The sequence below is a fragment of the Camelus bactrianus genome, chromosome X, assembly GCF_048773025.1.
Source record: "Camelus bactrianus isolate YW-2024 breed Bactrian camel chromosome X, ASM4877302v1, whole genome shotgun sequence".
NCBI lineage: Eukaryota > Metazoa > Chordata > Mammalia > Artiodactyla > Camelidae > Camelus > Camelus bactrianus.
Window position 1 is genome coordinate 64,727,905 of NC_133575.1, and position 26,999 is coordinate 64,754,903.

General features: G+C 35.2%; 1 protein-coding gene and 1 long non-coding RNA gene across 6 annotated transcripts in view; one reads left to right on the forward strand and one right to left on the reverse strand.

Annotated features, from left to right (window-relative positions):
• Positions 1–22,951, reverse strand: part of BRWD3 (bromodomain and WD repeat domain containing 3) — a 130,639-nt gene extending 107,688 nt beyond the window's left edge. For 4 of the 5 annotated variants that reach the window (XM_045512672.2, XM_045512671.2, XM_045512670.2 and 1 more), the window contains exons 1-6: positions 22,675–22,950; positions 22,490–22,548; positions 22,257–22,286; positions 21,792–21,851; positions 11,371–11,521; positions 9,910–10,008 (exon numbers count right to left, since the gene is read on the reverse strand). In XM_045512672.2, coding sequence (XP_045368628.1) covers positions 9,910–10,008; positions 11,371–11,521; positions 21,792–21,851; positions 22,257–22,286; positions 22,490–22,548; positions 22,675–22,705 — 430 coding nt within the window. In that variant the 5' untranslated portion in view covers positions 22,706–22,950. Of the gene's footprint in view, positions 1–9,909; positions 10,009–11,370; positions 11,522–21,791; positions 21,852–22,256; positions 22,287–22,489; positions 22,549–22,674 lie in introns of all 5 variants that reach the window. The other variant, XM_074360032.1, reaches the window with a different exon arrangement.
• On the forward strand, positions 21,399–26,473 carry LOC123615259 (uncharacterized). Its single transcript, XR_006722811.2, has 4 exons — positions 21,399–21,699; positions 22,246–22,372; positions 22,509–22,688; positions 25,749–26,473. It is a non-coding gene; the product is annotated as an uncharacterized LOC123615259 (long non-coding RNA).
• The last annotated feature ends 526 nt before the right edge of the window (positions 26,474–26,999 follow it).

Sequence of the window (26,999 nt, forward strand, 5' to 3'; positions counted from 1 at the left end):
CTATTTCTTTGTGTCATTTTGGTTTTCAGAGTATACGTAACCTCCTTGGTTAAGTTTATTTCTAGGTATTTTAATGCTTTTGATATAATGGAAATGTTTCTGCCGGTTATAATATTCTGGTTTTTAAAGTGACAAAAAAAAGTGAAGGGCCACAAATGGCAAAATATCCTTCTTTCTTATGGGTGAGTTGTACTACATTTTATATATATATATATATATATATATATATATATATATATATATATATATATATATACACACACACACACACACATACACACACACTGCATCTTCATTATCTATTCAACTATTGATGTACACTTAGGATGCTTCCATATTTTATCAATTATAAATAATGCTGCTATTAATAATAGGGTGTATGTATGTTTTTGAAATAAATGTTATTTTCTGGTTGGCTTTATTCCTTTGATAACAATGTAAGTTTACAAAGCTAAAGTTCTAAACATTCTTCAAAACAATGAACAGTACATATATGTAAATTAAAATATATATGTGCAGCAAAAAAAAAAAATGAGCTATCAAGCCATGAAAGACATGGAAGAAATTTAAAAGACATATTACTAAATGAAAGAAGGCAGTCTGAAAAGGCTACAAACTGTATGATCCCAAACAAATGACATTCTGGAAAAGGCAAAGCTATAAAAACCATAAAAAGATTGTGGTTTCCAGGAGTTTGGGGAGAGGGAGGGAGGGAGAAATAAATCGGTGGAGCATAAGGGATTTTCAGGGCAATGAAATTACTCTGTATGATACTATAGTTGTAGCTACATGTCATTATGCATTTGTCAAAACCCAGAGAATGTACAACATCAAGAGTGAACCCCAATGCAAACTATGAGTTCGGTTGATAATAATGTTTCCATGTTGGTTCATCGACTGTACCAAATATGGCACACTGATGAGGGATGTTGAGGGTAGGGGAGTATATATATGTGGATGAGGAGGGCTATGTACAAACTCTGTATTTTCTGCTCTATTCTGCTGAATCTGAAACTGCTCTAAAAAATAGCCTATTAATAAAAAAAATTGATTAAGTCAGAATGTAAAGCATTTACTGTACAAAACCAGTAGAGTTTGAATGTATATGCATAGTAGAAAGAATTTTTGAAAAGAAAAGGAAAGAGTAAAGAAAGATTGAAAACCTAATACTGTAAAGGCTGCTCTTTAGCACTTCACATGTGACCCCTGAAGGAGTATAAAGCATTACAAGTAATGTTGAAGGATGCCAAGACGGTGGAGTAGAAGGATGCTCATAGCTTACCCTCTCCCAAAAATACACCAAAACTCACATCCACAGACTCACTCAGCCAACCAGAGCACCTGCCTAACTCCAATAGAACATCACCCTCTTAAAAAGATAAACACGCCAAAAATCTGGTAAAAGAAAAGGAAAAAAGAAAGAAGAAAAGGCAAAACAGTGTGGGACAGGTCCCACGGGAAGGGAGCGGCAAAGGAGGAATAGCGCTCATTCACTGGGTCTCTCCCTGTCGAACGGAGAGGCCAGTGAGACAGAGGGGGAGCCTCTGAGGCTCGGATCTATACAGAGCACCCCCTGACCAACAGAACTAAGTTAAATGGGCACAGAGGTTCCCTGCAACACCCAGCCCGAGACGCAAGCCAGCAGCTGGGGAAATGGGACAGGCTGCCCGAGCCGGGCAGAGGACTGGGGCTGCTGCACTGTTGCAGCCCCAGGGTACTGCAGGGTGCTGCGTGCTGTGGATGAGTGAGTACACAGGGCAAAACAATCTGGGCCTTCCATAAAACAACACGGCTGATGTGCCCTGGGGGAAAGGGTGACATACCCCCATCACTAGAAACACACTGAAAATTTTCGGGAGAAGAGAGGCAGGGCTCAGGCACAGCTGCCATATCCTTCAGCACTTAGAACCCAAGCAGGGTCGGGGTCGAAACCTGAATCCATCCCTTAGGGCTTAGCAGTCTCAAAGGCCAAATGAAGACTTGTTTACAGCAAGAGGCAGATAGGATCTTTCTGCCATGGTACCTCAGAGAACTCACGCAACCAAGACAAACAAGGAGCTGAGTTTTGGCACAGAGCAGAGGTGGGGCTGTTCCGTGGTCTTCCCTGAGCCCACCTACGGAACACTGATCATTGGCAGAGTGGGCAGCTGCACAGAGCAGGGGAGCAACCTGAGCCGGGAGAGGGTAGGTGGACACCCGCCTTCCTGGCAGGAATGCAGCACCTGACCTCGGTGCTAGGAGGCGGGCACCTTCCCCGAGCTCATTATCTGCCTGCAACATTGAGAGGGGGAATGACCTGCCTGCCCACCATGAAGGAAAGCAGCACCTGACCACAGTGTTGGGAGGGGTTGTGATCTGCTTCCCGACAGGCACTGGGAGCAGTACAGATGAGGGATACCAACAGAGGACCTCTGGAAACAGCAAGCTGAGTTAGCAAAACAGGGCGAAAACAGAAAGACTTCTCGATAAAATCATTAAGAGCACACAGTCTCCATGAAACATCTCACCATTTTTTTTAATCTTTTTTTATCTGTTCTATTTTCTATTACCTTTTTAATTTTTACTTTTTAAACACTTATATATGCTTCCAGTTTTAATCCCTTTAAAATTTTTCTTTTCAAATATTTTTATTATTGTTGTTTTTTAAAAACCACCTCATTACATTTTTATTACTCTTGGTTTTGATGTCCTCTTATTGATTATATACAGGATTCAAAATTTTTTTGGCTCTTTTCTCCTTTTCTAAATGGTTTAAAAGACATCTCAACTCGAATGCTATTCTGCTTCAACTTACTCTTCTATTTTTGATTATATACTGTTTTCAAACCTTTTTTCCCCTCTCTTCTTTTAAAATTATCTTTTCATTTTATCTTTTCTACTTTCTAGTACCTCTTTGTTACTTTTTGAACAATTGTATATACTCCTAGTTTTAATCACTTTAATATTTTTCTTTTAAAGTATTATTATTATTATTCTTAAAAATCCACCTGATTTCATTTTCATTTCTTTTGGTTTTGATCTCCTGTTATTGATTATACACAGGATTCAAATACTGTTTTTGGCTTTTTCCTTTTTTAAAAGTTTTTACAAAGACATCTCAACTCGATTGCTAGTTTGATTCAAATTGCTCCTCTATTATTGATTATAAACTGTTTTCAAACCTTTTTACTCCCTTCTATTAAAATTCTCTTTCTCTTTTTTTTAAGTTTTATTCCCGCATAAGCGATAGATACATAAATAAATAAACTCCTTAAGGACCAAAATAGATAACTGATACTCCAAAAGCCAAAGTGCCAGAGAGATATGAGCAATATGAAGAAGCAGAGGAACCACTCCCAATTAGAAGAGCAAGAGAAATCCCCAGAAAGAACAATCAAAGAAATAGACACTGATGGCCTACTAGATCAAGATTTCAAAAAAGGACTGATCAAAGTACAGATGGAACTAAAACAGATAGTATTTAGAGATATAAAATATGTCAAAAATGAAATTGAAGATATAAAGAAGACCCAAGTAGAATTGGTAAACTCATTGGCTGAGTTAGAGCTGATCTAAAGGCTGTACAAAGCAGACTAGAAATGCAGAGGAATGAATAAGTGACACAGAAGAAAGGACAACATAAAGCACTCAATCAGAACAGCTGAGAGAAAAACAAATATAAACCAATGAAAACAGTATAAAGGACCTATGGGATAATATAAAGCATGCCAATTTACGCATAATAGGGGTTCCAGAAAGGGAAGAAAACTCAAAGGGGATTGAAAAGGTATTTGAAGAAATCACAACTGAAAACCTGCCAAACTTAAAGAAGGAATCAGATATCCAAGTACAGGAAGCTCAGAGGGTCCCAAACAGAAGGAATCCAAACAGACCCACACCAAGACATATCATAATCAAGATGGCCATAGTCAAGAATAAAGAAATGATCCTAAAGGCAGCAAGAGACAAACAAAGAGTGAGTTACAAGGGAACCCCCATAAGGCTCTCAGCTGATTACTCTACACAAACACTACAGGCCAGAAGGGAGTGGCAAGATATATTCAAACTCCTGAATGAAAAGAAGATGCAGCCTAGGATACTTTATCCAGCAAGGCTATCTTTTAGAATAGAAGGAGAGATAAAGAATTTCACAAACAAGTAAAAACTAAAAGAGTTTAGCAACACCAAACCCATGCTAAAAGAAATATTGAAAGATCTACTCTAAATAGAAAAGAAGCAGGATGCTATACATCGGAAAAACTTATAACTGGAAAGGTGATAACTACAATGAATTACAAATAGAATAAACATGATATTGTAAACAAAGATATCTAAATCATTAAGGGCGGGAGGGGAAGCAAGAAAAAATACAGTAACTTTTTTTCCTTCTTTTTAAAATTTTTTTGTTCTCAATAGGATGGGTCTGAGATTATACTACTATCTAATAAAAAACTTCTAGTAATGGGCCAATAGATTTACAAAAAAGGGTAACCACAAGCAAAAACTTAAAGTCACTCACAAATACTAAAAAAAAATTAATGATAATACTAAGGAAAATGACCAAACCACAAAAAGGAAGAAAGAATAAAGAAGAAATACCAAACAAACTGCAAAAGTAAGTTCAAAATGGCAATAAACACACATCTATCATTAATTACTGTAAATATTAATGGACTAAATGCTCCAATCAAAAGACAGAGTGGCAGACTGGATAATAAAGCAAGGATATCCAATATGCTGCATACAAGAGACCCACTTTAGGGAGGAGGACACATAGAGATTGAGAGTGAAAGGATAGAAAAGGATATTCCATACAAATGGAAATGCCAAAAAAGCAGGTGTTCCAGTACTGATTTCAGACAAAATAGACTTTAAAACAAAGGCCATGAGGAAAGATAAAGAAGGGCATTTAATAATGATTAAAGGCGTGATACAAGATGAGGATATTACACTTGTTAAAATATATGCACCCAATATAGGAGCACCTAAGTACATAAAACAATTACTAACAGAGATAAAGGGGGATATTGACGGGAATACAATCAATGCTAGAGATCTTAACACCGCATTAACATCACCAGGCAGATCTTCCATACAGAAAATAAATAAGGCAATGGAAAAATTAAATGATACAATAGAAAACTTAGATTTGGTGGATATTTTCAGAGCATTACACCCCCCAAAAACAGTTTATACATTCTTTTCAACTGCACATGGAACATTTTCTAGGATTGATCATGTACTTGGGCACAAAAGAAGCCTCAAAAATTTTAAGAAGACACAAATAATCTCAAAAATGTTTACTAACCACAATGCCATGAAACTAGAAAACAACTACAGAGAAAAAAAGGAGGAAAAAAGGAAAGCATGGAGATTAAACAACATGGTATTAAAAACCAATGGGTCAGTGATTAAATCAAATTTGAAATTAAAAAATACCTTGAGACAAATGAAAATGAAAACACAACCACACAAAATTTATGGGACACAGCAGAGGCAGTGCTAACAGGGAAGTTTATAGCGATACAGGCCTTCCACAGAACAGAAGAACAATCTCAAAGAAACAATGTAACCCACCAGCTAAAAGAACTAGAAAAAGAAAAGGAAAACATCCCAAATGACAGCAGAAGGAAGGAAATAATAAGATCAGAGAGGAAATAAATAAAATAGAGATTAAAAAAAAATAGAAAAAAAACAATCAAACCAAAAGCTGGTTTTTTGAAAAAGTAAATAAAATCGACAAACCTCTGTACAAACTTACAAAGAAGAAAAACAGAGTGTGCAAATAAGCAAAACAAGAAAGGAAAATGGAGAAATTACAACAAATAACATAGAAATACAGAATATCATATGATAATATTATGAAAAACTATATGGGAACAAACTGGATAACCTAGAGGAGACAGACAAGTTTCTGGAAACATACAGTCCACCAAGACTGAATCAAGAAGAAGCTGACCACTCGAACAAACCGATCACTAGAAATGAAATTCAATTACCAATTAAAAAAACCTCCCTACATATAAAAGTCCAGGACCAGATGGCTTCACCGGGGAATTCTACCAAACATATGAAGAAGAACTCATACCAGTCGTTCTCAAACTCTTTCAGAAGATTGAAAAGGAGGGAATCCTCCCAAATTCATTCTATGAAGCCACCATCACCCTGATATCAAAACCAGGCAAAGACACTACCAAAAAAGAGAATTACAGACCAATATAACTGATGAACATAGATGCCAAAATCCTCACCAAAATATTAGCAAATAGAATCCAACAGCACATAAAAAAGATTATACATCATGATCAAGTGGGGTTCATCGCAGGGACACAAGGGTGGTTCAACATATGCAAATCAATCAATGGAATACATCACATCAACAAGAGAAAGGACAAAAACCACATGATCATCTCAATCGATGCAGAAAAAGCATTTGATAAAATTCAACACCCATTTATGATAAAAACTCTCGCCAAAGTGGGTATAGAGGAAATATATCTCAACATAATAAAAGCTATATTATGACAAACCTACAGCCATCATAGTACTCAACGGTGAAAAACTCAAAAGCTTCCCACTAAAATCTGGGACAAGATAAGGATGCCCACTATCACCACTGCTATTCAACATAGTCTTGGAAGTCCTAGCCACAGGAATCAGGCAAGAGAGAGAAATAAAAGGGATCCAAATTGGAAAAGAAGAGGTAAAAGTGTCACTATATGTTGACGACATGTTACTATATATACAAGACCCTAAAAGGTCCACACAAAAACAGCTACAGCTGATTGAATTCAGCAAGGTAGCAGGTTACAAGATTAATGTTCAAAATCAGTTGCATTTCTTTACACTAATGATGAATCAACAGAAAAAGAAAGTAAAGAAACAATCCCCTTTAAAATAGCACCCAAAGTAATAAAATACCTAAGAATAAATCTAACCAAGGAGGTGAAAGAATTATACACAGAAAACTATAAACCACTGATGAAGGAAATTAAAGAAGACTTCAAAACATGGAAAGATACCCCATGCTCTTGGATTGGAAGAATCAATATTGTTAAAATAGTCACACTGCCCAAGGCAATCTACAGATTTAATGCAATTGCTATCAACTTACCCAGGACATATTTCACAGAACTAGAACAAATCATAGTAAAATTTATATGCAACCATCAAAGACCTAGAATTGCCAAAGCATTACTGAAGAAAAAGATAGAGGCTGGAGGAATAACTCTCCCAGACTTCAGACAATACTATAGAGCTACAGTCATCAAGACAACGTGGTATTGGTACAAAAATAGACATATAGACCAATGGAACAGAATAGAGAGTCCAGAAATGAACCCACAAACTTTTGGTCAATTAATCTTCGACAAAGGAGGCAAGAATATACAATGGAATAAAGACAGTCCCTTCAGGAAATGGTGCTGGGAAAACTGGACAGCAGCATGTACATCAATGAAACTAGAACACTCCCTTACACCATACACAAAAATAAACTCAAAATGGATCAAAGACTTAAATATAAGACAAGATACAATAAACCTCCTAGAAGAAAATATAGGCAAAACATTATGTGACATACTACTTACAAATGTTCTCCTAGAACAGTCTACTCAAGCAATAGAAATAAAAGCAAGAATAAACCAATGGGACCTAGTGAAACTTACAAGCTTCTGCACAGCAAAGGAAACCATAAGTAAAAGAAAACAACAACCTACTGAATGGGAGAACATTTTTGCAAATGATACCAACAAAGGTTTGATCTCTAGAATGGATAAGCAGCACATAGGACTTAGTAAGAATAAAGCAAACAACCCAATCCAAAAATGGGCAGAAGACCTAAACAAGCAATTCTCCAAGGAAGAAATAGAAATGATCACTTGGCACATGAAAAAATGTTCAATATCACTAATTATCAGAGAAAAATCAAATCAAAACCAGCCAGAATGGCTATCATTCAAAAGTCCAGAAATGACAAATGCGGGAGACACTGTGGAGAATTGGGAATCCTCCTACACTGCTCCTGGGAATGCAGTTTGGTGTAGCCACTGTGGAAAACAGTATGGCGATTCCCTAAGACTAGGAAGAGCTTTACCATATGACCCAGGAATCCCGCTTCTGGGCATATATCCAGAAGGAACCCTACTTCAAAATGACATCTGCACCCCAATGTTCCTAGCAGCGCTATTTACAATAGCCAAGACATGGAAACAGCCTAAATGTCTATTAACAGATGACTGGATAAAGAAGAAGTGGTATATTTATACAATGGAATACTACTCAGCCATAAAAACTGTCAACATAATGCCATTTGCAGCAACATGGATGTTCCTGGAGAATGTCATTCTAAGTGAAGTATGCCAGAAAGAAAAAGAAAAATACCATATGAGATCATTCTTATGTGAAATCCAAAACAAACAAAACATAATTACAAAACAGAAACAGACTCATAGACATAGAATACAAACTTGTGGTTGCCAAGGGGGTGGGGGGTGGGAAGGGACAGACAGTGATTTCACAATGTAGAATAGATAAACAAGATTATACTGTACAGCACAGGGAAATATATACAAGATTTTATGGTAGCTCACAGCAAAAAAAAATGTGACAATGAATATATACATGTTCATGTATAACTGAAAATTGTGCTCTACTGGAATTTGACACAACATTGTAAAATGACTACAACTCAAAAAAAAATGTAATGTTGATAGTGTAGCTAAAACTATTGTATCTTTTGAATGTAAATTAATGAATGAATTATAAAAACTATCTGAATTCAATTCAATAAATTATGAATAAAGCTTAAGGGAAAGTGAACGCCAGGAAATCCTGGATGGTAAACATACTACCTTGTAAATGAAAATAAAAGTTAAAAACACCATGTCCAATTAGAATTAACCTAGTAGTCTACATTTTCCAGTAATATCTATGCTATGGAAGAGTATTATTAGTAATATGTATCAAAGTAGCCAATTTTTCTTAATAACACTTATGAATATCAAAGATTTTATCTAAATATCATTTTAAATTATTTCTTGTCTAAATTTATTTAACCCCTTGGATAAATAAGTTCTATAAACTAATTATGTTAAATAGTAGCCCTTTAAAAATGTATTCTTATTTTTCAATTTGAATTTAAGGCATATTCTCTAGACAGTAGGCATTTATAATATAATTTTTTTAGAAAAATGAAAAATTAGGTAAACAGAGTGGCAGTTACTCATCTAGCTGCTTGGTTTTATGCATTGTTCATGGGAGTTAACGTTGGTATAAATGGTTTTGTTAGTTAGATCTCCTTGGGAACCACTAATAGTATTTCTTCATAATGGTCTGGCTAGAAATACCCCAGGTATAATACAAATAGGACATGTGAATTTCAGTAAACTACAAGTGGAAGGGTGATTTTTTTTTGTTTTAAGAAATTTATTAAACATTTATTACATTATTATAAATTTGACAAGCAGATATAAGCAGAGTGTACTTTTGTTTCCTTCTGAAATCTATCTTTACATGGTTCCCTGTAAAATCTTTGAGCTCAGAACAGAAATATGTAAATAGACATCCATATGGTTAGAAACACCTAAAGTATATAAAAAAGTAAATGCTCTTGCTAAAAAGAAAGAAATAAAGAAAGAGTAAGGAAGGAAGGAGGGAGGGGGAGAGAGGAAAAAGGGAAGGGAGAGGAAGGAAAGGGAAAGGAAGAAAATGATTTTTTAAAAAAACAAGATCACCTTTTAAAAAATCATGATTATATTTGCTTTAAATAAAAATGCTTTAAAAAATCTGGACCAACCATGAAACACCTCAAGAATCTAAGCAGTTCGTTTATACTTCAAATTTAATTCTGGTACCTATTTTTGGCTTTATAATGAGTTCAGGATGAAACAAATCAAGAACATGTTTATAACTCACATGGACATTACTCACCCACATTGGGAGGTTTCACATAATTTACAGGTAGTTCTGGAGGTCTCCCTCTATGTAGAGCTGCAAAAGCAGACCCATTCCATAGTGTACTCTTACAGTCTATACAAAAAGATTCAAAAGTTAATCAAGGCATAGAACAATGCTTTTTCTTTTTTAACTGTACCTCAGAGGCAAATGTCTGTTTTCAATTTCATTTGTTAAAATATATTTTACCTATTAAAACCACAATAAACATAACATGCATATGTTTAAACATGTTATAATCTATATTATGATTGGTAAACATCAAAGCCTTAATATTATCATCAAGATATTTTATTTCTGTGCTGACCAAAACTAAAACTTTTATTATGCATATACTTGAATCTTATGTAACTATGTCACGAATTAATAAGGCTTTAAGTTTACATTAGTTCCCCATTTGAGCTTTAGATTTATACATGTCTGCTCATATAAAAGTATGTAAGCAAGGAAACAACTTCAGCACAAATATGTCAGGTAAAATTCAGAAACATTTATGTTTGGTGCATGCTCATGTTCTGGAGCACCTGCCAGCTGTGCCATAACAGGTAACAACACTGCATATCAGATGATAACTGAGTATAAATAGTTGTATTTTTGTCTTTTGCATTTATGTCAAAAAATTCAAGCAAATATGAAATATTCCTAATAATTCAATTTTGAAATAAAAATACTCTACTACTCCCTTGAAAGGTTCCAAATTAACTGAACTGAAGAATGTCCTTAAATTTTAAAATGAGATATTTAAAAACTGATATTATTTAAGCACCTATTTATCTTTGTGAATTAGGAGTTAAAAAACATTATGCTAATAAAACATGGAAATAAACTGGTTGTTAAACCTGAAGTATTAAATTCACTAAGGGACATCCTTAGTGTCTAATTTCACATTTTTATGTTCATAAAACTCTTTCTATGTAATTTACATATTGGAGTTCCATCTAAAACTTTGGGGAAAATCTGTAAAAGACTGAAATATAGTGGAGTAGAGCAAGTGTTATTCAACACTGGATTGATACTTTTGTTTAAATATTTTCAATTATAAATATCTTTACATATCACAATTTTCATTTACCTGTTATGAAATATGCAATATAACTAGGATGATATCAAGACTCAAAGATTAGGGACATTAAAATGTAATGAAAGAATATTTTAGGCATTTATACTGAACTAATCAGAGCAGCGATCTGTTGAGATCTCTGTTCCACAGGATTACAAAGAGATTTTATATTCTTTACCTCTACAGTATTCATTGTTTTACAGAAAAGGGCTCCATTTAGGACTCTAAAATATTTACTTGTACACTAGGAAAATAAAAACAAGATTGGCAAGGTGAGAAAAACCAGAAGAAAATTATTAGAAAAGCATGGGAACATTTATCTGACATAAAAATATAATGCTTTCTACTCCTTCCTCTAAAAACTGTAAAAATCTTACCTTTGGCGTCTCGTAACAGAGATTGCCGACCAACACCTAGTAATGTCTGTACCCCAGGAACACTCTGAGGGATCTCCTTATCTAGTAAAGGACCAATCCGCTCACAAATTTTAAGGAGGTAGTCTGGAGGAATGTGTGCATTGGCTGCCACCTAAAAAGCATAAATAAAATACAAGAAAACAAATTTGGTTTAAAACCATCAATCTAGTCCATTACCCAACTGTTCCATGATATAACAAAGTACAATTTTAAAAATGCTATAAGAAAAATAACATTTTAAATATTTACTACTTCAATCACATTTAAGAAACAACTACAAAAATTAAGCACACTTAAACAAATGATAACATTTAAATGATATGACAGTTTAACTTACTTCTACATGTCTTGATTAAATCATTTATTTTGCTGTTAATCTTACGCAATAAGCATTATAAAACAGCAAAAATGAGCATGTCTAAAAACAAAGTACAAAGATGATGGGTAAATTCTACTCGTACTTGATCCATAGTGATGAACTGATCAATAATCAGAGAATCTAGATTCTATATAAATGATAAGAATGCAAACAAAAGGTATTACTTGCACCTAGGTCCCTGATTAACAGGACACATTTTCTTAATAAAGCAGAACTGTTTTTCCTAAAAAAGTTAACGGGCTACAAAAACGGTATCAGATTAATGATTATTTTAAAACACCATGTTTTAAACAACTAAACTATGTACTCAAATTCACTTCAACATTAACTCATTTTTAAAGCACACAAGTAAATTTCAGAAGATGGTTAACAAATACAGAAATGGATGAGACAATTATAAAACAAATCTGTTTTTCATTTTTTATCTAAGAGTTCAAGTTACTAATGTGTTTCATAAAACCTAATTATTAAAACAGTAAACAGAGTAAACGAGAATATTAAAAATCCTTAGATAAAAAGAGCATCCACAATCATCTTGACATAAGGTCCTGAAATTACTCACAGCTACATTTCCAATTTTTATAAGTACTACAGTAAATATATATACAGAGAGAGAAATACATATATGTGTGTGTGTATATATATATAGATATATATCTACCATCACATAGGACAAGCATCAACATATTACCATCAAGTCAAGAACAAGATAACACAAAATAATTTTGTAAATCATCCTCAATGATCACCATGAGAAGAGACTTTTCTGTGTTCTCAATAAATATTTGTTCATTGAATCAATGAATAAATAAAAGCCAAAGTAAAGTCTATCTATAAATAATATTATATGAATTCATACAGGAAAAATTTTAGATTTTTCTATCAGGGTGCCTTTTTTGTTTTCTTGGGAAACATGAAGAACTACAATCCAACATGTATTTAGCATTATGGGAATAAATGATTCTATTCTGATTTTTAAAAGTTATTTCCTGCCAATTAACTTTACAAGTCTCTGCAAAAAACAACTTTAATCTACCAAAATAATTGGGGCCTGAGCAACTGTTGTGATGCTCAGAAAGAATGGCAACTTAATCTGATTATTTTATATTTGCATCTACAAGGTTTAGCTTCTGGATTGGTATAAAGGATCAAGCAAATTCTTTCAGTTATTTCACACATATCTAGGTGTGTTTTCCAAGCAATTAACTACATAGACTATCTTTAAGTAAAATATACAGGTAATATTAAAGTCAAAGTAGCTGATGAGTCAATCTAAAAATGAATTTTTGCTGTCTACAGACATTGATATCCTAAAATCCTAGTGTGTAACTCATTCTCTCCACATTAGGGCATTTCCTAAATATACCTACATGCAAATATAGTTAGTACTCCTAAAAATATGTTACCTCAAAGAAAAAAGCCTTAAAATACTGCATATTAACATCTATAATAGCTTGTGCCATTTTTTCCCCCAACACTGTCTTGTATGAACTGGGCTTCTAATATCAGGCATTACTTTTCATCAAGTAAATGTTAATATGAAGGCTTCAACGCACAATGATAGTTGATGTCTTTAGTGGCGTTTTCTTTTTTATCAAGTTTCTTTTCTTTGTCTCATTACCATCTCAAGAGTTATTCACTTGTTACAAAACTCTAACTACCCTAGACATTGCAATATACCCACCAATGTATAATCTAGAAAATGGGAGTTATCTAATGAATTTTTAGAATTACCCTCTTATAGAAAACCTGTCAGAATTATATCTTAAACTGACAACTTAAGCTACCCCCCACTCCGGCTACTTCATTTTATAAAAACAAGGATGTTTGATTTTCACCTAATTATATAAATTTTTTTATCAATGCCTCAGTAATAATTTAAAAACATAGAATCATTAATTAAGCAATTAAAACAAGGCTTATCTACTCTCAAATTCTCCCCCCTTGAAGGTCTATTAAAATTTGACTACAAAATAGTACTAGAGAAATAGATTCTAACACCACAATGGCAATAACAATACTTGTGAATTTGAACATGCCATTCTCTTTTAAACAACATTAACAAGTTTCCAGACTATATTAGCATGGTTCTTGCAGTAACAGTTTCTTCTAAATCAAACTTCAGGACTCATAGTGGTAGTTAATATTTACTTCAATCCATTTGTTTTGATTTAAGCTGGAATTTTTTACAGGTGATATTTTTAGGCATAAGAACTCTAATGTACCCTCAGTAGTTATATTTCTAAGTTTTTTTTTAAATTCTGTGTTAGAATTACATATGAATATAATGTAATATATAATAAAATGTAATATTCAATGTATTAAAAATATTCTACAAAATTCATGGCTCATTATAAGCTACTCTTATATAAGCTGTTCTTATTAAAACTCAAAATATTCTAATTTCAGTTATTTAACCAAATTTCTCTTTCTGGAATATGATGGCCAACAAGTAACATAAGTTCTTTGAGAGCTGCAAAAAAGCATTCTCTGAAAACAAAGTTCAGGTTTAATATAAACTTCTGTATTCTGTAAAACAGCTCTAAGGAGTTAAATTATAGAATCTTTGAACCAGAAGTATCCTTTACATATAATCAATTTAATTCCACATCTTACAGTAGGAAAAACAGATGCAGAGAAGTGAAGTCCAATGGTCTTCTGGGTCTCCCTGTCCACCGCTACTTCTATTAGGGCAGTTGAAAAATCATGAAGGTAATTAACACAAAGACTGCAAAAAAAAAAACTATAAATTTGAATAAACAGATAGAAATTAAATGAAACATAGATTATAAACCTTCTTAATAGGAAGACTGGCTGACCTAAAGAGCAAATCTAACAACTGAAATTATCACACTTCAGAATCATTATGACAACTGAGAAGACCAGAGAGCTGAGAGATGATCCTACTCATAATAATTAGTTAAAAGGAATCCAGCTGGGCACTGAATAAAATGCAAAAAGTACCTAATCTCAGGGGGCCAGGAGGCCTCTACCAAGAGATACATTTGAAATACTAATTTTCAGATAGCAATGACAGCATTTTTACCTAGGCCTTCTGAAATAATAGTATCAGACAAGTAACTGAAAAACAAAGAAAACAGAAATGTTTGCGTGTTTTGCTTTCTAATTAAAATCATAACTACACAGGTAAAATGAAGAATCAAACTGAGACCATATGCTGAAGAAGTAAAATGCAACATTTTATCCGAAATTTAAAATTTTTGCAGGGAGTGGGGTGGAATAGAAGCAGCATATACAAAAAGTTAGTCACATGACATTTTGATTTAGGGACAGAAAACAAAACAGATTTTGAAAAATAAAGCAAGGCTTTAAATACATCAAAATAAGTATAGTAGAAAAATAAGCTTGGTATTTTGAAGTCTAAAAGCCTGGATTACTCAGGCTCTAAAATTTACTAGCTGTTACTCCTTCTGGCAATGTGATACAGTAGAAAGGTCTTAGATTTGAATTTTTCCAGCATCCCCAGTTCCTACTTATGTGACCTGCAAAGTTAGTCTCTGAGCCTGTGCTTCCTCATCTATAAAATGGGGAGTAATGATAACCACCTCATATTATTTATAAAACAGAAACACAAGTCATTCACTGATGCATTCAGACATTTAAAATACAGGGATACAATGGAAAGATTAAACTGCTGTCTGGAAAACCCATAATCCCAGTGGGTTAAACAAACTTGTAGATAGAAACAAATCAAAGCTACAAGTGACCATAGATAAACAAGTTTCTTCTGTATAGCACAGGGAACTATATTCAGTATCTCATAGTAACCTATAATGAAAAAGAATATGAAAACGAATGTATGTATGTGTATGTATGACTGAAATATTATGCTGTACACCAGAAATTGAGACAACATTGTAAACTGACTATACCACAGTAATTTTTTTAATGCCACAATAATTAGAAGTCATTTCACATGCCTGGGAGTATAACAATAAAAGTTGGACATATTTAAACAAACAAACAAACAAAAGCTACCAGTGCCCAGAGGTTTAGTACAGAGAGCTAAGGAAGCAAAGTAGTACAGGGCCTAATTTATCCTGGGGGTAGAGGTTCATGTCCAGTTTCACACCTGAAGGCTAAGTGAAAGTTAACAAAACAGAGAAAAGGAAGGGAAGGCATTCCAGGCAGAGAGAAAGGCACCCCCACCCAGTAAACATATTTTGCACAGTGACTAGCACATAGTATCTCCTCAGTGTTTAAGATGCTCCTCTACAACATGAAAAAAATAATAAAAGTTTAAAAAAATAAAAAAAAACTTTATCCAGAGTTTCATGATTTTGAAGAAAAATGCATATACTTGTACAAAAAAGAAAACAAAAAATAGTTTATTTTCTTTTTGACACTTTGCCATAAAATATAAATATCTGCAATAATCCAATAGTATATCTTTACAATTTGTGTTGAGTTTTTTTAATATTCTAAATTTGAAGGAGAAAGGAAAAAAGAACTGGCAGCAAAGGAAAAAAGGGGCCTTTCTACTGCAGTAATACCACTGATTAACAGGGTAGACTACAAAGTATTAAGACTTCCTATCACTTCTTTTGAAAATATAAATCATTGTTCATAGCATTTCTTTCTCTTTTTCTTAGTTTTAAGACTTCTTCAGGAATTAGACAGCCAGAGCAATCCACCCAGGGCTCAAGTATTCTCTGGGTTACATTGCCACAAGAAAGCACTACAAATACTATCCTTGAGGTTAGATGATATCAAGGCAAGAACAAGGGACCCACCCACATTCTAGAAGTTTCCCAGTAGAGAAAGGTCCAAAAAAAGAACTCCATACCAGCTAGCAGATTAGTAAACCTAAAAATATATATATATCATGAAATGATTCTAACAAAAGTTAAGAAAATTGAACAAATAATAACTAAGAGCCAGTTAATTATAAAGCACCATGGTAGACACTAAATGGTATAAGAAAACATCTTCAATAGGGTAATTTAAAATACCATAAATAAATTATCAATAATGTATAGAAATTAAGTTTAGGACAAGAGATCAATCAGAAGGGTTGAGAAACATTCACCTAATCCAAAGTCGTACTCTTTAACAGCTCTTTCTGAGATACCAATTTTCCTAAGACTAATGATAAATCTCCAAAAGGATTTTAATCATTGAAAGTATTTTCCTAGACCCAATGTGTGAAAAAAAAAAAAAAGCCAAGGATCAATCCAGATGAATAGCTAAAACTAACATATTACAGAAAGCAAGAGTGTACATGTGGCTCAAGCAATCCACAGTGAGAAATATGAGTTTTTAGACATTGATTGCTGTCTGCCATGATACCTATCAGCATTATATCCACACTGGGTCAAGCAGCATATGCTTTTTGGTTTCCCATGATGCACTGTGTTCTTCCTAACTATGGCTGTGTGTCCATGTAACAGTTAATAAATCACACATGCTTAAATTGCTTCCACACTTAGAGATGCAATAACCATGCTACCAGTACTCAAAGATCATTCTACAGTTTTAATAGACAATTTAAAGCTATTACTAGTAATTAGAGAACAAGAGCTGGGTAAGGTAAGAAAAAATACAGGTATGTCTGGAATTCAGTATTTTAAAGTAGCTGATGAGAAAAAAAAATAAAGTAGTTGGTAAGGATCAAATAAGATAATGTGACAACACTTTTAAACTCAAATATGTTATATGTAAATGTAAATTCTTATAATGACATATATCATCATAGATGTATTACTTTTAAGGATAGTAGTAAACGTACAATTTTGATAAAATTTTTTTGAATAGCATAAAATTGCATCAAGTCTTTTGTATATGAAATGAAATTAATACAATCTGTCACTCCAAATGTAAGCACTAATTGGTACTTTCAATTCTCTAGATGAAAACTGCTGAATAAATGTAAAAATATATACCATACCTAAAGATAATTATGTCTTTGATTGCATTTTAAGTTAGGATTCTCCATAAAATGATTCTAAAATCTTAAAACATCTTAATTTTTTCCAAGACACCATTTCAATATATAAAATGTGTACATTAACAAAAACTGTTCATTTAAACACAAACACAAACACACACACACACACACACACACACACACTCATTGCTCTGTTATCCCCAATAAAGCTCCAAGGAGGAAGCAAAAAGCCAAAAATTCAACAGGGTCACCACTAAATGAAAGGATACCTGTAATTATTTAAGTTATCTACCTTAAAGATGTATTGTAAGAAGCAAATCTAATTATTATGTTGTAAATAATAGTCAAGCAGAAATAAAGAAAAATGTTCAAAAGATCAAACTTCAAAAAAAATCACCCTGACTTCAAGTCTCTCCCTGTATCATTACTTAAAATTCTGAAAATTTAAATTTTTTTCTGAATGGCATAATCAAAAATATTACAGTTCAACATAAACTGACAAATATTTCTTGTACAGACTCATGTTTTTTTAAAAGGCACTTCAGATCTGGATATGTCAATACTTGGTTGCCAGTAGCTTTAACAAAAAAGCACCTACCCCTATGTTCCAAATTATAAGTAAAACATTACATCAGAATTAAATAAGGAAAAAGAGGGATTCCTAGACTAAGTAACAGTAGTAATGAAGTACTGAAGAAATCCAACTTACTACCTTTAATAGGCTTCTTAATAAATCAAGTTAAGCAGTATAGATGATTCAAGTGAAAGTTACATATATATGGACAGAAAAGCAGGATTTTTGTTTCAAATATGTGGTACACATGATTATGAAACTTCAGTATTTTGATATCCTTGTTTATACTCCTTCACCTCTTCATTATGCATTTGTATTCTTTCCTTTTTATACCTCAAGACATATTAAGTTTGAAGCGTTGCTATATAATTTAACATATAAGATTATACTACTTAAGTTTCAATCCTAAATGTGTAGCTAAAGCCAAGATCACACTGCATAAAGCCATTTTTATAACAGCACTTTAAAAAATACTTACTTCAAGAAAAAAATAACACCTCTCCCACAGGGAAGCCACTCAAAATCGGAAGTCAGATTTCAAATGATTTTTATCAACAATACAACTGATGAATCTAGCAATCAATCAAACACCCACACTCAGTTCTCAGCCACTACACTTCTTTGCCTTCTATTCAAATTCTCACTCAGTCCTGTCTCATCATCCCTTACAAAGAAATCTATATGTAGAGACTAGGTATATGACTTAAAATAATACCATATTATCAAAATGTAATATCCCTAGAAAAACTGGATCCCAGTGTGGAAAAATAAAAACCTAAGTGTACAATATAAAAATTAAACTAAAAACAAAAAGATACACTATCTATAGATTAACGTTCAAACAATAGAAGAAATTCTGTGTATATAAAAATTAAAAATATATAAGGAATTACAGAAACAATAAATTCAGTAGATAAAGATGAAAATCAAGTATATGTAGGGATGGGGAAGGGTATAGTTCAAGTGGTAGAGCGTATGCTTAGCATGCATGGGGTCCTGGGTTCAATCCCCAGTACTTCCTCTAAAAATAAATAATAAAACCTAAATACCTCCCTCCTGCAAAAAAAAAAAAAACATATATGTAGAGATACACAAATGGATTAAGAACAATTAAAAAATAACTAGTAAAAGTTTAAGCCTCACTAATAATGGGGAAAAGAGCTAATTAAATCAACTAAGAACTATTTTCAGCTATTAAAGCCACCAAAATATTTTTAAACAACTTTATTGTGGTATAATTCCTGCACAGTAAACTACACATATTTCAGATGTACAATTTGACGAATTTTGATAGATATCTACACCTATGAAACCACTACCACAATCAAGAGATAACTAAAATCAACTAAGAGCTAATTAAATCAACTAAGGACTACTTTCACTACTAAAGCCACCAAAAAATTTTAAAATATTTTAAAAATTAACTCTAAGTACCCAGACGGTGACATTATAAATTAGTACAATCTTCTGGAGAGCAATCTTACAATATAAAACAAAAGCTATAAAATGGATGGGACCCTTGACCTGATAACTCCACTTTAGAAATATAGTCCAGGAAAACAACTCGAAAAAAAAAAAAAAAAAAAAAAAAGACAGAGAGAAAGCAGAAAGACTTAACTACGCAAAGATAGTAGTGAAAAACTGGAAGTAACTCAAATACTCAACTGGTAATAGAGTTCAACACACAGCAACTTAAATCTTTCCTTACCATTAAAATAACAATGACTATTTAAATACAGGTAAGTATATGTAAAACTGTTAATACGAAAATATAAAGCTAAAGTGGATATTGATTATAATTACATGAAAATATGCCTTTACAATATAAGGAAAGGAAGTCTAATTAAACTGGGTTTTGTTTTGTTTCTTGTTTTTGTTTGTGTGTGTGTGGTTAGGAGACTATTTTTAATTATTTTCATGTTGATTTACTTTTTATCATTGTCAAGTTAATTTTTAAAAAGCTTTTTCCTTTTAAGTTTCCTTTCGCTACTTGCTTAAAATGGTCCACTCAGAGACAAAGAAATGTAAACAAAAACATTTTCAGTACACCTCTGTATAAAACTCTATCTTCAAAACCACATTACTCATAGTGTTAAAACATTGGTAGGCACTGTTGTTTTTGCCTTTTGGCAGAACTTCAGTGCAACAAAAAGTCTGACTAAAAATTAAATAAACTGGTAATACATGCAGTTTTTCAAAAATAATTTTTATCTGAGAACTTTTTACCATTAATAGTATAGATGGTGGAGTTCATCCTTATCACAATTATTATAGCATTTTCTGTGATTTACAGATATAAAATTTACTCAGATTTGGTAATAATTAGCCTGGCCTCATTATTGGAATTTAATACAAAGAGAAATATCAAGTGAACACCAAAGCAATTTAAATACTGTTTTGTTGAAAGCAAAATTTAAATCACTTTATTTATATTTAGAGTCTACCATTCCCCTCCAACTTTCTTTAACTTCGTCTGATTTTTCTCCATTTGGAGCTTATTTGAAGGAAGGATAGCTGAATTTAGATTTTAGTAACATCAATCCTTTCTCCTTTTATTTCCTTCCAGTTCGCTGTGCCAATGGCTAACATAAGGGAACATCCTCCCAAAAATAAAAAGGATCACCTTTTTGTGTGTGTTAATGCTGAGCCAAAAGTGCGTTTACACTATAAATTATATTTGTAGGAGGAACAACACAGTCAATCCAATGCTTTTTGGTCCTCTACTAAAGTAGATCCTATTTTAATATGACCATCATTGTCTCCTTGTAAACCCAAAATCGTGTTTCATCAATTCTCAAAAAGGTCATAATCCATAGTTATTTTTTAGTGAAATTGTACCTGCACAAATGTGATTTGATAATAATTTGATGAGCTATTTCCTAGAATCTGAGATACACAACGATTATGCCTTTATTCCGTGGCGATTACCTAAACCCGGCAAATTTTGGAATTAGCTTGATGCTCCCTACTATTTTTAATTGTGTCGTTTTTCCCAGTCCTGGATCCGTCAACTCCCTTCCCGAACCCCCTCCTCCGTGCCGCACCCCCCACCCCCCGAAAAAAAAAAAAAGACTAAGCCTGGCCTCAGTTCCCGTATTTCAAGCCAGGACCAACCAGAAACCAGTTTTCTTCCACTAATCCGGAACTCCGGGCTGTTACCAACGCTGTCATTGGCCAGCGTCAGTCCTTGGTACGTGCCCCAAGATAACCCCCTGGTTTCTCTCCCTTTTCCCCCTACAATGGGCCTTTCCCGATGTTTGTAACAAATTCATAATCCACAGTACGGCATCTCTGATAACCAACTCACATTCTTCAAAGTTTTCGGGTGGAAACAAACAAGGACGAGGGGAGGGCAAGGTACCCTTTCACCGACTCGCTGGGAGGGGGGAAGGGGCAGTTCTTTGCCTCAGCATCGAGCTCTTGAGCCGGGTAGGTTGAGGGGTAGGGGGCGGGTTGGGGGAACAAGGTGGGGAGGGAGTGGAGAAAGAGTTGGGTCAAGTTGAAATGAAAACTTTACTCACCAGATCCTCGAAGCTTCTTCGGTGCTCTCTCCCCTCCCAGTCTAAGCGGCGCGGAATAAGCTGGGGGCCGGAGAAAAGAAAGGGGGGGAAGCAAACGATAAAGGCCAAGCCTCTGCTCCCCATCAACCCGACCCAGCTTGTGTCCCTGTCCTCGACCCTTTGGCGTCTTTATTTCTCTTGGCCTGATAGCTGTTGTCTCAGAGCTAGACGAGTATGGGGGGAAGGAGGCCGAGGAGGAGGAAATCCTGAAAAACCACCTCCCACAGGCATAAAGAGGGGGCGAGTTAAGACCCCAGCGATATCCGCCCCTTTTGAGGAAAGAAGCCGGTTCACCCCTGTGACAACAGTTATGAGTGCCCAGATCCAAGCCTCTCTCCTGGCCCCTGCCCTCCGCCCCTGACTTACCCTCCCCTTCCTCCAGACTCACCCCAACCCTCCCCACCTCTTCCCGAAGGGACTCCGTACCTGATGCTCCTCCAGCTCCTGCACTAGCACCTGAGCAAAAGGGAAACACGGATATGAGGAGCTGCTCAGGCCATCAACCCATTCCTCCCTCCACAATTCGAACCCAGCCGCTGACGGTAGGTCTAGTCAAGGCGGGCCTTTCCCTCACCCTCAGCGGAACCACACACCCCGCTGCCTCGATTTCCCCATTGGGACCATTCCCCAAGATTTCCAGATCTCCTTCTCCCTCTCACCTGAGCGGATTTGTTGCAGGGTCCGGACTGCAAGAATCTAGCGATCAGGTAATACAGCTCTAAGGAAGAAGGGGAAAAGGAGGTTGAGATGGAGGCAAAGAAGAGAAATAGAAGCTTTTTCAAAAGAAACTGACAGCCGTCGCGCTAAGCCCCCATCCCCTTAGCCCCCGGACACAGCTACCCACCGGCTTCGATCTGGGTAGGTGCCGCCGCCATCCTTTTCCCGAGGGGGTTTGGGGGCTTCGCTCCGGAGGGGCTGGCGGGCGCGGGTGGGGGCGCTGCCTCTATTGTGGTGAAGCCCCCATGCCCAGGAGTCCCGCCGCTTCCGCCGCACTTCTCGTCCCAGTTTCGGTCTCTCTCGGATTCATCGCATCACGTTTCGACCCATAGATATTCTAGCCCAAGAGCTGAGGAGGCGGAGGAGGAAGGAGAGGGAGAGAGAGAAGAGGAGGGAGGAGCCGAAGTGGCGGAGGGGTGGGCGGGGGCAAAGGAGGTGGAGAGAGGGGAGGGTAAAAACTGTAAGAGAAGCCTGCACCGCTCGTCGTTTGCCGCCAGAGGCACTAACGCAGCTGCCAGTTCGCAGCTCTCCTAGACGGCCGACGGTTGCCTAGCTACCGCTCCCGGAAGGAGGGGGAGGTGCTAACTGACGGCCGACGCTCTGGCAGCCGCCGTTGAACTCGGTGGTGAAGTTCCCTACTGCGAGCACCAGAGTCGGTTGCCCTTCCTGTGAGGGTAGTCGGGACCTTTCCTGTTGGGGACCTTCCTTTTCTGGAGTTATAGTGAGGAACATTTGAGGAGCCGACCTGATTCTGCTGCTTTCTTCGATTTCCTACCGACACCGAAGGGGGTTTGTTTCTTCGATCTCTTCCACCGAAAGGAGGCTAGCCGCTAGAGGATCTTGTGACTCAGGAAGAAAAAGAAGCCTTTACTTCGTTGTCACTAGCTTCTCTTTAAAATGATTTTGTACCAGATGAAAATACTGTGTACTTAGCAGTCCAGGGTGCAGGGCTCACGTTATTATAGAGAAAAACCAGTTCTAAAAACGTCCCCTGATTCTGATAAATATCTCAGGCGGAATTTGCTGTCAGACATGAAGCATTTTGTTTTTCCCCCTTCTGAAAGTTTAACACATGCCATAGCTGTCCCATTCCTGTAGGATAATTTTCAATTGTGTCTTCAAATACTGCCAAAGTGTTTTATGTTAGCCATGAATTTTTATGTATTACTGCATATCTGTATGCAAGGTAGTTTTCTACAGGTTGGGGCACCATTTGTTGTTTAATGTATAACCCCATACTCAGTACAGTACGGACTTTTAATATTTGGTAACTGAAATCTTAAGTGCTCAAAGGATTTTTAGAGTAGTTAACAGACGTATTGTAAATTGGGTCTCCTTTCCTACTTTCCCTTGCTTAGTAGCCTGTTCCCACCTCCAGCCTTGATCAAAAGAAGCAATTAATAGAAGCTGAACCTGATGAGACCAGAAATGCTGTTTAAGCTGTATGTTGAAATATTAAAATTTGAAGGTTCACCTTTTAAGGTTAGGGCTGGATTCTTAGAGATTTGATTTCTTCACTCAGAGCTCAGCCATTGACCACAGTGGGCCTAGAATTGCATTATGCTGTCATAAGTTTGGCCTAGGTTGGTTAGCTCTCACTGTAGGCATTATTTTCCCCTCAGAAAGAAATAACTACACAAGTTATGTGACTTGATAAGTCTATCTTTGGTCATTAGGCTGTAGTACTTGATAAAACAAATGACATTAACTGAAAAATATTAAATATTGAAAAGATCTATAAGCCCTAGATAACTCATTGCAAGTAGCTTAGCAAAACACCACACTGAATATATTTTACAGATCGAGTATAATATGTACAGCAGTTAACATTAAACAATTACCATGCACTAATAAGCACTTTGCAACCGTTACCTCATTTAATCTTCATAAGACCCTAAGAGGTAGTTTGTATTGTTATCTGCATTTTACAAATGTTAAAAATGACTATATGACTTTGGACAACTCACTTAAACTCTGTAAACCTTATTCCTTATCTATAAAATATGAGTAATAGTACTTGCCATGCCCACTTCACAGGAATTGCTATAAAAGTCATGTGAATATATTTGTGTCATATTTCAAAAACTTTATAGGGCATTGTTATTCCAGTGATTGCTGCAGTATCAGTCTGGTGCAATCAGGAGAGAAAAGGTATACAGTAATTGAAATAAAGTTTAAGTTATAGAGTTATTAACAATAGCAGGAGATTGGCGTAATGAGGAACTACCTAGTAAGGCATAAAAAGAATTCAAAAGAATATAGGAATAAAAGACAATATATAATAGAATAGCAGATATAACAGCCACTACCCCCTGAGCTGAGACAGAGTAATCCCAATCCCTACTGCCCACTCAGGGCTAAGATCCATATCTTGTTGGAGAGGAAACAGCCAGCCGAGGCTCATTCAGTGACAGGAAAGGTGCTGTGGTACCTTGCAGGCAGAACTTGCTGAAACTCCAACCTCTGGAAGTTGCTGGAATTTTGCCCTTTGGAACTTTCTAGAAGCCTATCCTCTGGAATCAACCCTCTCGGGTACCTGGGAAATAGTTCACAGGGAAGTGTCTCACCAGAGGCACTTTACTACGGAACTGCCAGAGAGAGGGTACCAGGGGAAGCTGCTGGGTGCTATGCAAACCATGCACCACAGGAGCCAGGCAGTAGAGAAAGCCACACAAGCAGCAGGAGCAGCCTACTCAGTAAGCACACCAGAAGCAGGAAGCAAAACCCTTTCTTCCTATACTGTATTTCAAGTTCCCTCTACTGACAAAGCTTCACTTCTTCCTGACCAAAGAAAAATATTTAAATGGCCCAGATCCATTTTCACAGAGCAGTCAATAAGGGAGAATTTAAAGATGATAAGCAACAAATCAATAAACTAGCACAACTTCCCTCCTGTTTTCTTGACTGTAATGACTATGATGATAAAAAGAAACTTATTAAAATGTGTATGTAAACATAAAAAAAAAGTGTTCATTTGTTTCTCAGGATAAGCCTAATCTGAATTATTTTGTTGCATTTAAAATCTCCAGTTTTAACCCTGAGGCCAAGGGCTTAATTGGGAGGGGAAATAAATTTTTATAAACTAAAGCAAATATGAATTTACATAGAAAAAAAGCAGGGATGTTTACCTGATAGGTGTATAACAAATTACCACAAACTTGGTGACTTAAAATTTTTTAACAGAAATTTGTTTTGTTACAGTTCTGGAAGTCAGAAGTCTGAAGTCAGAATATCACCAGGCCAGAATCCCTCCAAAATCTCTGGTGGAGAATCCTTATTCCAGCTTTTGATGACTCCTGGCATGCCTGGAAATTACTAGAAATTGTGGTAGCCTAACTCAAATCTCTATCTCCATCTTCACATGGCCTTCTTCCTTATGTCCCTGTGTTAAATCTCCCTCTCCTTTTTCTTACAAGGACACCAGTCATTGGATTTTGGCCTTACCCCAAATCCAGAATGATCTCCTCTTGAGAACCTTAACTTAGTTACATCTACAAAGACTCTATTTTTAAATAGGGTCATATTCACAGGTACTGGGGGATAAGGCATGGATATATTTTTTTGGAAGAAGCATACTTAAACCCACTAAATCATTGTTTTATTTTGACTCATTTAAAGTCATATTTCAGTGGAGAATCAAGGTTGAAAATTTAACAGTTCTCTGTAGTACGGCCAAAAAAAGAAAAAAAGTAGGAAATTCTGAGATAAAGAGACAAAAATGGTAAGTAAGATTAATATAACAAATTGTGTAAATAGTTTGTCTTTTTCTGTCTAGGTTCTTAAAATTTTTAAAAATTATATAATAACTAAAATAATGTATTCCTGGATTCAAAATATATCACATTCATTATAATATGTTAATGTATTTTTTGAGGAGAAATTCATTTTTAATTCAATTAAAGAACTTTTTTCATCCTCACCTCATCAAATGCCCTTCTTTTTTTCCCCCATTTTTCAGTTTTATTAGGTAGAATTATTGCAGTTTGATTGCACATATACATTATATTTCATGTAAATACATACATACAATATACTGCATATTTCTTTTAGTTTACATATGTGTACTGATCATTATTTCTAAGAAAAGATTAGAGCTTTAGCTTTTTAAATTTATAGTTATCAAAGGAATAAAGCCAACTACAAAATAAGAATCCACAGAATGCAGTAATCCAATCATAAAGGGTAGTCAAATGTGCTTACACATATTCAAGAAATCAATCATCTAGGTTATAAATAATAAGTAGTTCATTTGTATCCTTATTTAAATTTTTTTTTTAGATTCCACATATAAGTGATATCATATGGTGTTTTTCTTTCTCTTTCTGGCCCACTTCACATAGAATGACGATCTTCAGGTCCATCCATGGTACTTCAAATGGAACTATTTTATTCTTTTTTAGAGCTGAGTAGTGTTCCATCAGATACGTGTACCACATGTTGTCTATCCAGTCA